The 13516-nt window shown below is 38.7% G+C and overlaps 1 protein-coding gene across 2 annotated transcripts in view; it reads left to right on the forward strand.

Annotated features, from left to right (window-relative positions):
* CSMD1 (CUB and Sushi multiple domains 1) overlaps positions 1 to 13516 on the forward strand; it is a 1108435-nt gene that overhangs the window by 1062640 nt on the left and 32279 nt on the right. For both annotated transcript variants that reach the window (XM_033053649.1, XM_033053650.1), the window contains exons 55-57: positions 2916 to 3104; positions 5432 to 5605; positions 10655 to 10837. In XM_033053649.1, the coding sequence (XP_032909540.1) occupies positions 2916 to 3104; positions 5432 to 5605; positions 10655 to 10837 (546 nt within the window). The remainder of the gene's footprint in view (positions 1 to 2915; positions 3105 to 5431; positions 5606 to 10654; positions 10838 to 13516) is intronic.

A 13516-nucleotide genomic window follows, 5' to 3' on the forward strand; every position in this document is an offset into this window, starting at 1 on the left:
TTGATACACCATTCCATTGCAAAATGGTGTACTGATTAGAAAGAACATGGACATAGGTCTCAAGAAGACCTGAATTCTGTTCTCTAACAACATAAATGCAACTCTGGACTTCATTTTTTGATATGAAGGATAACAATAGCGGTATTGTGTAATTGTGAGGTTGGGAATCAAATAAAAAGTAGTTTTAGCTAAATACAAAGATTTCAAAATATTCACTTCTGTGTTTGAAATTAAATTTATCTGTGTTTTTAAATTAAACAGTTCCTGCCACGGGAGCTTAATTGCTTCTGCTTATTTAGATGGTTTTTCTTTTGGACCAAGTAGCACATTCACAGGAACTGTTTGAAGCGTGGCTCAGGGGTTAGTGTGGACAGAAGGATCATTCTGCATGAGCAGTTCAGACAAACTCACCCTGTTCTGGAGGGTAGCAGCACACAATGACGTCACTGAGCCATCATCTACTGGCCTCGTGCCAGAAAACAAGTACCAGCTTTCTTTAATTCAGATTGATACAGATGTATATTCAAATGTTTAGGAATGTGTAAAAATTAAGTTTAAGGATATGTTTGTACAAGGCAACTTATAACTATGTGGAGGATGCAGACTAGTTCCAAAGCAGAAACGTTACAGCAGCATCTACCCAGCACTACACCACATCTAATTGCCTAGGAAACAAGGTTAATTAGAATGCAGAATGTGTTGCTTCTGGGAACTGTGCTAGTTTCTGTAAGAAAAGATTGCACTATGAATACAGACATGTGAGCTTCTTCAGATCTAGCTTAATTTTTGGTAAGGCATTCTGTCAGTGTACTATACATTTTACAGACTTTCACATGTGTCCTGTCCTACAATGATAGTTATATTGCCAGTGCAAGAATTAGACTTAGCTGACAAAGATGAGTAACTATGGAAAAAATGCGGTAACGAAGAATCTGTCATGTAAAAGAAAAAAAGCATAGTCTCTTGATAATACTCTTAAATAGAGATCCCCAGAAAAAAAGGATTTTTGGAGATCTTCAAAGCAAGTACAGAGACACAGACTTCCACATCTAAATTTTTCACAGCTTTCAAAGAAATATTAGGAGTTGATTTTTTTATCTGCCATATGGTAGAGAAAAAAAAGTATTTGTTTCTGTCAATGAAATTCCATGTAAACACATATTTAACCTGCATATATCTGATTTCTGTATAAAATTTTATGATTATAAAAACACGTTTAAATGAAAATTGTTAGTATGAAATATAAGCTATTATAATAAACTGAATGTAGCTTTTCTGGTGAATTATTTCATAATATTCACCATAAAACAAATAGGAATAGTTTCCATTTGGAGAATCTACAGTTTTATTACTACTCAGGAACAACACCAAAAAAAAAGGATCTCTCATTGAACATAATTTTTCTACATAATTCCTTCCTTTCTTATGCTTTGTGTACATTATTGTAATATCTAATTTTTAAAAATTTATTTCACTTTACTGTGTAATTGTATTGTCAGTGTTTTTAATAACCATTGGTACATGAAAAATTGGGTTCTTTATGGCAAAAAGAGTTATTTTCCCCAAATATTACTTCTAAAATAATTTTTATGAAGGAAAACTTTGGATTCATGTGAGACATTCTTTAGACCAAGGTATATGTTTAGAATTGTGAGGTTAAAATTATGAACATATAACACTTCTAAAAGCATGGGTTTAAAATATAAGGACAAAAAAATTACAACTGGATTTTTCTCCAGTTGTATTAAAGATTAGGATGTTAGAATTTTTCTAAAATCGTGATACTTTTCAGCTGATTGAATGAAATGTCCCTTCAATGAATGATTATTTGCACAAACTTTTTCTAGCGTATTATCTGATCAGCACATTCAAATTTTGTATGTGATAAAACTTAAGCTTCTGAATAAAAGTTATTCAGGAGTAAAAAGCAGTCCATTATGGACTATGTATATTTTACCTCTAAAATGATAATCTTATCTGTATTCTTCTCCATTGATTTCTTTTTCATGAAAACTCATTTGAACTAGATTACATACTTGAGAGGTAGATTCCTGTGGTTCTTTGATGAGCTTTAATTTATGATACTAATGATATTTTTAGGTTTTTGGGTTTTTTAGTTTATTTGTACTGTTATATTTAGAATGAAGACAGGGAGGAGCAGAGTAGGTGTTTGCAACTTTTCATATAGTTTTCAGAATAACAGACAGCAAAATTGCTGTTTGAAAAAGTCCCAACCCAAGCTGTTAAAGGATTCTATGACTCTGCAGTCACTGCAGAGTAAAAAATGAAGAAATGGGGAGGATAGCTATATTTTATATAAAAACTAAACAGTTATGAAAAAAACACATATTTTTTTGGTTTTTAATGGCTATCTGAAAAAATTACTTCATGCTTTTTGGTGCTTACCCTCACTGCTGCTCCCCTATCAAGTATTTGATTTTTCACTGTCTTCCTTTTTCTGTTCTACACATTAATAGCAGAAAACGTCCTTAATATTTGAAGCACTTTTTCTCATTAGAAGAAATTGAAAAAAAGAAAATGTCAAAGTGTTATTTAAACTATATAATATTCTTTCACATAAAGATTATGTAGAAGACCAAACTAAGCCTACCAAGGGAATGATGAAAAATTCCTCCAATTTTTTTTTTCTTCTTTGAACCCTTGTATACTTGATATTATGTATCTTGTCCAAGATTATTAAAAGAACTGGAGTAAAATTGTGTTATTATTTCGAAAACAAAAAATATATAGAGTCTTACTTAGGAGTCAATATCTCGGATATTTAAGTCAAATAAAACCCACAAAGGAACCATAGATGAACCACAGTCACAAGCTGCTAGTGAAGTAATGAAAATCATTGCTACACTTGCGATATTGCTGTTATGCATCAGCAATGAATACTGTTTGTCTTACAGTGGTGAACTGTTCTGATCCTGGATTTGTGGAGAATGCAATTCGTCATGGACAGCAGAATTATCCAGAAAGTTTCAAATACGGAACAAGTGTAGCATACCACTGCAAGAAGGGCTTTTATCTCCTGGGCTCATCTGCACTGACCTGTAAAGCAAATGGGCTATGGGATAGATCATTACCAAAGTGTCTGTGTAAGTATCCATTAGAGTGGTGCGTAGTTTTAAATCATGATAGAAAAAAGAAGTATAGTCATCTGTTAAGGAAAAAAGTGGACTTTAAGATCAACAAATTGTAAATTGTACATCTCAGTAAGAAATCATTAAAACAAAATATCATGCAACTTATCATTATTAAAAATGTACTTCCAGGGAACTTCAGAACTATTAGTTCAAATGCCAGAAAGTTAGCATTAATTTCCCCTATTGGTGAATTGTTAAGGTATCTGGAAACAGTTAGGGAAATCTAAAGTTATTATTATTTTTTATAATTTAGAATGATAGTCTAATACCATTAATGCCTATATCAGATATTTCTAGATTTTTCAGACTCATTGTAGTGTATATTTGACAAGGAATCTGTGAAATGTTGTGTAGAAAAATTTTACTCAAGAGGTTCTTTGAATAGCATCACTTCATATTTCCTCCATCACTTTCTCCTCAGAGAGGGATGAAATTTTCTGGTGTTTGTTATGATCAGTAAGCTTCATATCTTTACAAAATATCAGTTTAATTTCCATTAATTTCCATTGAGATATTTTCCTTCTCTGATCACTGTTAATTTGTGGACATGATTCTGATTTGAAATGCAATTATAAAAAGTAGTAAATGAAATTAAAGTGTATTTTAATTTGAAACATATCAGATATTTTAAAAGTTTTTGCTTTAGAGAATTACAATTCTTTACTAAAAATTATTTATTTCATGGATTTACACTTATATACCAGAGTAATATTATTTACTAGGTTGGTAAATTTATTTCTTTATTCTTTATTTCTATATTATTCTTTATTATGTTTTCCATACTGTTATATATCTAATATTCACATGACCCAAGGAATTTTTTTTGGTTTTTTAATCTGTGCTTTCAATGTCTGTTAATAAGAACTATACATGAAAAAATGGGTTTATTCACATTTCAGTAGGGAACTAATTTGGGGAAAATACACCACTTTAAATAAAAAAAATAACTGGGATTTTTTTTTGTTTTTTTTTTTTTTTTTTAGTTTGACAAGAAAAATAAGAAATAAGTATTACAGTAATTTCACGAATACAAGCCGCACCATTTTGACTAAGATTTTGCTCCCAAACCAGAAATGCGACTTATACTCAGGAACGGCTAATATGTGAATAATTTTCTGACATTTACAACCTCAGAAGTGCCAGCCAGGGTGCCGAGCCAAACAGCTGCCAGTAAAAGTCGGCATTTCGCGAATGTTACTAATTGTTACTCTGTTGCACCATGGGTGGAGCCTGGTTCCCTGCAGGCAGCATGGGGGGTGGGGAGAGAGGCGGGAGAGCTCTCTCCTTCCCTCCTCTGGCGCAGCCCAGGGGAGAGACGGGGGGGCTCCGCACCGCCATTGCCGCGGCTCGGGGAGGAGGCGGGGGGCTCCGTCCCCGCCTGCTCTGCTGCCGTGGGAGCGGTGGGGGGGCTCCGTCCCTGCCTGCCACCATGGGGCAGCTCCGGGCCGGGGCAAGCGAGCCCAGAGGCAGCGACCGGCCACGAGCGGCTCTGCCGAGCGGCAGTGCCGGGCTGGGCCACCTGGCCCCATTGGCAGCCCCAAGCAGGCCGAGCCTGCACAGCCCAAGCCGTGCCAGTAAAGCCCGCCCTGCCTCGGTTCTGTTACTAATTGGCAACTTTGTTGCACGTGGGTCCTCGCTGCAAACGACAGAGCAGCTTATACTCAGGTGTGGCTTATTTATGGACAAAGAACGAAATATTTGCCAGCACCCAGAGATGCGGCTTATACTCAGTGCAACTTGTATTCGTGAAATTACTGCATTTAAAATTATAAAAATGATCAGTAATCGATTTTCCTCTTACTCACTCCAGTTCATCACATTGCTATAAAATATTATTAAAGAATAAATATTTTATTTCACTATGCTGTTTAAACTGTACCTAGTTGTAGATATGATAAAGCTACTTACATTATCGTGTTTGCAATATATATTGGCACATTACAACAATAACCTTATTTAATTATTCCTTCCTATTGCTAACCAGAATGAGGTGTACTATTTCTAGGGAAGGATCATGAACAGAAATTAATGAGGAAGGATATCTATATATTTTTAGAGAAAGGCTAAACTGGATAGGCTAGTTTTATGCATATTTTTGTGTTTAACCTTAGAAATGACCAATAAATCATCTATAGCAACAAGAAAACTGAAACTATGTAAGAGTTGAAATCTAGACAGATATGTATATTTTGTGGACCCAGCCTTGTATTTAAAGGTTATAAGAGATTTTTTCTGTGCTGTGAAAACATCTCATAATGTTGGATTCTTTCCTTTGTTAGCCATTTCTTGTGGACATCCTGGGGTACCTGCAAATGCGATTCTTTCAGGAGACAAGTTTACATATGGCTCCATAATTCACTATTCTTGCACAGCGGGTCGAAGGCTGATAGGGAATTCTACGAGGGAGTGCCAAGAAGATAGCCACTGGAGTGGGACTCTCCCTCACTGCTCAGGTACTTGAACCAACCATTATGTGAATGTCACCTTGTCATATGAGCAAGCCTGTTCTCACATATGTTTAGCCAATTTTTTTTTTTATTTTCCAACTATATTTTCATTTCACCAATACCCACTCCTCTGTATCACAGCTATTTCCTGAAATATTCTCATAATCATCTCATTCTCTTTGTCATTACTTCACAACTTCACTTCTCAGCCACATGCTACAGCGTATAGAAGATATACCATAACGGTGTTTCAAACCTGGTAAAGTTTTGCTTAAATAGGATACATGTGTTACATTATATTCTTACGGACACTGTTTTATGTAAACAAAGGTTGCAATTTTTGATTAAGAATCTCCACAGCAAAAATATTAAGGTAAACTTTCTACATTTTACTACTCTTTTCTCTTGCAGAAATATACTTTGCACAGTATGCAAGCACCATAAATGACTGACATGTTCTTGGTGCTGTCAGGAAGTACCAGAACAATTAATTCTCCCTTAAACTATGCAAATCTAGAAGAAGACATAAAACATCACACAGGTTTGTTGCAGTGAAGAGTTCAGGCGAGGATTAACTGATAAGTACACCCACAGCATATTAATAGCTTTTGTAAGGGAAACAGGTATATCTACTTCTGTATATAAAAATCAAATACCTGAATGGTTTACAAAGAAAATTTCCTAGTGAGAAAATTGTTCATAATTATCCATTATGCAATCCTATAACTTCCCTTGAACTATTGGACATGCCCAGTGTTGGACTGATGTGGTTCAATGTGGTTCCATTCAGATTTGACCTAATTTAAATAGGTATAAGGTACTTTGAATTATTTTCAGTACTTTGAAAAAGCTCTGAATAACTGTTCATTGTAAATGGTCCATTTATGAGCTGCAAGTATAATTCTGCAAGGATGCTGAGCAGAATTTGAAATATGGAGCAAAGGAAGTGAATTTAAATCACTACTGTTTCTTTTCTGTTCTCTGCTGCTCAAGGAGGAAATAGTTTAGATTCTTCTCACACTGCTAGATCTCACTACCATTGTGCTCTCTATGCCTAGACCTGCAAGGCATCACTGCTCAAAGAGAAATCTTTTCTTGCTTATCTTAAGCTCACATGTATGTCACTTTCACCTATTTATCCAGCATAATATCCCAGATCTGAAATTGCATCGAGATTGAACAGCCAGATAACAATCTGGTGCTGTTATCCAACAATTCTCACCACAAGCAAAAATCTCATGTTTAATTGCTAATAATTGAGACTCTTCAGATATCTTCAGTCATGAATATGGTAGTAGTTTTATACATCATAGATTCAGAAAACATTAAAGGACCCTGTACTTATGGTGGGGGATATATGTCTAGTGTAACTAAAATATTGTCACCTATGCAGAATTCAATTCTCTAGCTTTGAACACAATGGGTCACCATCTTGAGAGCAAGATGATTCCCTAGGAAATGAAAATCTCTCTCTCTTTTGCCCAATGTAAATAAAGCAAAGAAAAACTCGTCACCCCCACCACCACCCCCCAAAAAAAAAAAAAAAACAGAGAAAACCTAGAAAGGTGTCTCGTTTCTCTAAGGTATTTAGAATTGTAAAACAAACTACACTTTCCAAGTCAGATATTCAGGAGATTAATCCATCAAAATCCAGTATGAATAATTTGTTGTCATAATGTCAGTGAAAGAATGATTGTGCCCAGGATGAATGAGAACTCTAATTGGTTTTATACTTCGGGGATATGGAAAACAGTCCAAATGTAATGTTTAAAACCTGTAGTCTCCTTCAGAATGGGATTAATTTATTTATATTATATTAATATACGTTTGAATGCCTGATGCTTCTATGATGTTAGAAATATGGTCTCAGGGTTTGTTGTCACTTGGGGACCTGTCGCAATGATAGATTTTTGTATCTTATGAATTAAGCAATAATTGACATTTTTGTTTAAAATAGCACACTTATTTTTCAATAATGGATATTGAGTCTACATAAAAAAGGAGTCTAGACCTTCATATTCCTCTAACTGCCTTTGTCTCTACCCTTTGACTATAACGTTTCATGGTCCCAGTTCAAATTTTCTCCAAGTCAAAACTAGGTATATCTAAGAAAAAAATAAATGTCCAGTCATTCATCTCAAATAATTCCCTCAGCAAAATCCCAAAGCAACTGATGTCATCAAATTTTCAGAATCATAGATCATTCTGCCCTGAAAAGTCCCTTTGCATTCACAAGCCAAAGTATATGTGATATATGTGTTTCATGCCATAAACATGCCTCAGTGGGAGCCTAAATCACAGTTTTCATGGTATTTCACACATTTTAAGCAGACAGAAATGTCTGTGAAATAGTAATGTCTGAGAGTAAGTGGTAGCAGATAGAATTCAGAGGTCACATCTGAACTTCTGCTGTAGCAGTGCCAGGGAATAGGTCATGGATGACAGTCCTTCATCCCTGAGACCATTATACTCTTTGAATTGCCCCAGACTAATTTTTACCCATCACACCTGGCAGTCCATCAAACAACACACAAATGCTTCACAAGTCTGTGTGTGCTGGAGATCATTCTCAACAATCACTTTGGAGGCAGCCACTGTGTTTTGAAGAGTGAGTTTTACTGTACATAGAGAGACAAAATATACCCGCTGGCTTGAGACACTCACAGTGTTTACAAACATGTGTTTACACCAGGAAATCTAGGTCCAAATGGTGTAGGGCAGGGTGAAAAGAGCAATCTATTCTAGAAGAGCCTAGTACTAAACAAAGTGAACACGATCAAAGCCCACAATTTAGTCTTGAATTCTTGTCTTGGCTGCCTTTTATATGAAATCATGATTGTATCCACTCATATTCGCTATAATTAAAACCTTATGACACACACTTATTCATGCTTTCTGACATAAGAAAATTTTAATTTCTATATGAACTATTAGAGTATTGTGAAAAATTTAGTATTTCTTTGTTTCAGATTTTATCTTTTGTATAAGAGGGGTGTCTGTTAAGAAAAACCCATTTAAAAACATACAGACTTCAAAATATTAAAGTACTTACACATATTTTGAAAAAAAAACCAAACCAAAAATAAAATCAAAGCCCAAAATCAAAACCTATAATTTCAAGAGAATTTGAATTTAGACATATAATTTAAAAGTGGAGAACAAAGTATTTTATTGCTGTTAACTGCAATGTAGATACAAAAAGATTTAGAAGAAATACAATTTTATGCCAAAATTTATAATAAATTGTTGATACTGAGACCATGCTTCCTTAGCCATCTTGTACAGTATATCCTGTAACAGCCACTTTATGTGATAAAGCACTTGACTGTTTCATCCGACTTAGGGCATCTTTGAGACCCCTGTCTTGCAATATGTCCTTTCTCTTTTAAACTTGTAACCAATATTTGCATAGAAATTTAGAGGATAATTATGAGATATTTTCATTCTTGTCAGACACAGAAGGGCAGGAGGTTTTCTGTAGATACATGTGTTTCAAATACAGTAGTTTCACGAATGCAAGCCGCACGGAGTATAAGCCGCACTTCCGGTGCCTCGACAATGTTGCTGTCTTTGTCAATAGATAAGCCGCACCCCGAATATTAGCCGCACTTTTGTTCGTCGCGAGAATCCGTGCGCAGCTTTGGCCAATTAGTAACAGGATCGCGGCATAGCGGGGTTTACTGGCTTGGGGCGGGGCCAGGAAGGCTCGGCCCACTCATGGTTGCCGACGGGGCCGGCCGGGTGGTGCTGCAGCCACCGCCGGGCTCACTGGCCCCCCTCTCCCGTCAGCACCACCTCGCTGCCGCGTTTGCTCGCCCGGCCGGCAGGGCTGCTGCCACCGCCAGGCTCGCTGGCCCCCCTCTCCCGTCAGCACCGCCTCGCTGCCGTGTTTGCTCACCCTGCCAGCGGGCCAGCCGCCGCTGCCGCTGCCAGGCACGCCGGCCACCCCGCGCCATGTTTGCTCGCCTGGCCGGCAGGGCTGCCACCGCCGCCGGGCTTGCTGGCCCCCCTCTCCTGTCAGCACCGCCCCGCTGCCGCGTTTGCTCGCCCTGCCGGCAGGGCCGCTGCCGCCGCCGCTGCCGCTGCCAGGCTCGCCGGCGACCCCGCGCCGCGTTTGCTCGCCAGGCCAGCAGGGCTGCCACCGCCGCCAGGCTCGCCGGCCGCCCCCTCCCGTCTGCACCGCCACCGCATTTGCTCGCCCTGGCCGGCACTGGAGGCCCCCGCACCGCCGGGCTCCCCCACGCTGCTGGCCCCGATTCTGCTGGGCTTCCCCCGCTGCCAGGCAGCCCCACCCGCCGGGCTTCCTGCTTCTGCCATGCTCCCCTGCACTGCTAGCCCCAGTTCTCCCGGGCTCCCCCGCCCTGCTGCCTCAGGCTCTGCCGCCCGCCCCCACACTGCAGGCCCCGCCTCTGCCAGGCTTTCCCACCTCAGCCGGGGCCGGCCGGGCTCCAGCTTGGCTTGGGGCTGCCGCGGGCTCTCACTTCCGTGTTGGCAGCTTTTAGAATATTGTTCATGTATTAACCGCCCTCGAATATTAGCCGCACTTCCGGGTTTCCACCAAAATTTTGGTCAAATTGGTACGGCTTGTATTCGTGAAATTACTGTACATTTCCTAAAAATTTGAACATGGTTCTCCTCACTCTTGCTGTTATTTAATTCTTGTTATTAGAAGATATCACTACAAGTTAAACAATAAAATACAATGTGTAGAAAGTAAAAAGCAGCAGAGTTGTTGAACTGACAAAAAGTGACAGGGGTGCTTCCTATGTTCTCTATTATCTTTTAGCTTTTATTTTTATCACATTCTGGGTTTAGGCCTGTATTGGTCAGAGAAAACCAAGTAAGATAAGAGAGAGAAAGGTTTGAAAAAAAGAAATAGGGTAAAAAGATACATATTTTCATCTTTGACTTTATTTTCACACCATAACACTGATGAAAAGGGATTGATTGTAATAGAAACAATGCAGTGGCAGTATTCACAAGAGAGTAATTTTGCTGCCATTACATTTGCACATAATGTCCCTGCCAATAATTGTGGTCTGTTGTGTTTTGCAGGAAACAATCCTGGTTTTTGTGATGATCCAGGAGTACCAGCTCATGGGTCCAGACTAGGGGATGAGTTCAAAACAAAAAGTCTGCTACGTTTCTCATGTGAAATGGGTTATCAGCTGCGGGGGTCTGCAGAGCGAACCTGCTTCTCTAATGGCTCCTGGTCAGGTGTACAGCCCGTGTGTGAAGGTAAGTATTGAAACATTGGCATTGTGACACTATTGACACGCTTCCTAATGACTTTTTATTCTTTGATTGAAAAATTTTCTTAGGCAGAAATATGCTTTCATAACATTCTGCAGAAAGTTTACAAGCAGTTCATGCTTTGCTTGCAAACTTAAATCCAAACTGCTAAAGTTTTGGAATATAGGTAAGTTTTTGAGGAAATCATTTTAGTTAAAAAAAAACTGGCCAGAAAATAAATAATAGATACCTGAGGTAAATGTAAGACTAAACAAATGCTTTTGATTGAAATTTTGAAAATGGAGTGATAAATAAATCCATCATGTTTTGTGACAATAAAATGCTTTCATCTTCTCTTTCTATGTAATATTTGTGCATAAAGTACTGAATAAATTATAAAATAAAGTTGCATAAATTAATATATAAATTAAGTATAAATTGGTATATCAATGCATATTTCTCCACAAAAGTTGGACTAATTTCTAATGAGATATTTTTGTTCTGTCTCTTTTAGAAGAAATGCAACAGAGAATATTTCTGAGAATCGCATTTTAAAATAAGATTTTAAAAAATAATAAAGAATTTTTACTTTTTTGTGCAGTTAAAAATTGGAAAGCAGTAATAAAAGAACTTTAAATTCAGTTTTATAATGACTTGACATTTTCTGAGAATGTTTGAAAAATCACTTTATCGAATTAATTAGAGTTGATGGATTCTGTTGTATCTGTTGTCTCCTAAACTAAATAATAGAATGGAAGAACAAAATATTTGTAACAATTTTTTTTCACCTACACGTTTTATTCTGAGAAAAAAATGTTCTTTTGCAGTATTCTTCAGCACAGACTAATGTTTTGCCAGTGCAGATATCATTATAACTGCATAAAAATGGCACTGGACACAGCATCAGTATTTGAATCAGTATTTTCAGCAGAAAACTGAAGTTTTGCAGTATGCTTTCTACTTCCCTTACATGAAGACATTAAGTAGGACAGCAGAAGTCAGTGGAAATTATAAGTACTTTAAATGCTGCTTCCCCCCACTTCATCATAGTGTTTGCTTCAACCTTCTATTTTCAGAAAAGCAAAGAAAAAAAAGAAAAGAGCCTCTTTTTTTCCATTTTTCCATAGTTCTTCAATTGTTTGCTATTTAATCTAAGGATGAGGATAGGGGGAGAATGCCTATTCATTCCTGTGAGTTCTAGTTCCAACCTGTTGAATTTTTCTCTTCACTATTTCAAACTTTTAAACTTAAAAAGTAATTAAAAATTTATTTTAAAAAATCATTAAGGTATTATTCCAAACATAAATGGCAAACTGATTTTTAATTGGCAAATTAATCATAAAACCTACCACTGTTGCATTTTAATTGCTAGATTATAGCTATTATGTTGGGGGCCATCCAGCAGGTTCACATGCAATAGATCCAAGTCTTTCTTCTGCTGAGGACCCCAGAGGTGGATAAAGTAGAGTAATTTCACGAATACAAGCCGCGCGGACTATAAGCCGCGTCTCTGGGTGTTGGCAAACATTTCGTTCTTTGTCCATAGATAAGCCGCACCTGAGTATAAACCGCTCTGTCGTTCACAGCGAGGACCCGCGTGCAACAAAGTTGCCAATTAGTAACAGAACCGCGGCATGGCAGGGTTTACTGGCTCAGCTAAGGCTGTGCAGGCTCGGCCCGCTCGGGGCTGCTGATGGGGCCAGGTGGCCCAGCCCGGCGCTGCCGCTCGGCAGAGCCGCTTGGGGCCGGCCACCGCCTCTGGGCTCACTTGCCCTGGCCCGGCGCGGCCCCATGGTGGCAGGCAGGGATGGAGCCCCCCGGCTCCTGCGGCAGCGGAGGCGGGTGGGGACGGAGCCCCCCACCTCCTCCCCGGGCCACGGCAATGGCGGCACGGGGCCCCCCCGTCTCTCCCCCAGGCTGCGCCAGAGGAGGGAAGGAGAGAGCTCTCCCACCTCTCTCCCCACCCCCCGTGCTGCCTGCAGGCAACCAGGCTCCACCCGTGGCACAACAGAGTAAATACTTGTAACAATCGCGGAATGCCGGCTTTTACTGGCAGATGCTTGGTTCGGCACCCTGGCTGGCACTTCTGAGGTTGTAAATGTCAGAAAATTATTCACATATTAGCCGCTCCTGAATATAAGCCGCGTTTCCGGTGTGGGAGGAAAATTTTAGTCAAAATGGTGCGGCTTGTATTCGTGAAACTACTGTACTCCAGATGGGGGTCTCAAAAGATTGGAGTTGCTAGAAAAGTTGTTAGGAAAATTCAAAACAAAACCCCAAATTCTTTTAATGATTGATTGGTCCACTGGGGAAAAAAATCCCCTCACCTTCAAAAAACCCAACATTTAATCAAAGTGATCAAGGTAAGCCGCTGTCAAATCTCACACATATGAATCTGAAATACAATTATTGCCTTAAAGGATTGATGTAGATGTCCAAAAGATATGGCGCCAAATATAGAATGTCTGTTCTTTTCTTGATTCAAAAAATAAATTAACAAGAAGGTCACAATTTACTATTTATGCATTTTTACAATTGAAAAAGGACACACCAGAGGACAGGAAGAGGAGAGAAAAATGTACCAAAAGACAAAACAGAGGTACAGGTCTGTCAGAAAGTCCTGAATGAGCTTTATCTGCTCCAGTAGCTATACTGGGTGGAGTACAATAAAAAAGCGCAAACTGT

The sequence above is a fragment of the Catharus ustulatus genome, chromosome 3 (genome assembly GCF_009819885.2).
Source record: "Catharus ustulatus isolate bCatUst1 chromosome 3, bCatUst1.pri.v2, whole genome shotgun sequence".
NCBI classification, from domain to species: Eukaryota; Metazoa; Chordata; class Aves; order Passeriformes; family Turdidae; genus Catharus; species Catharus ustulatus.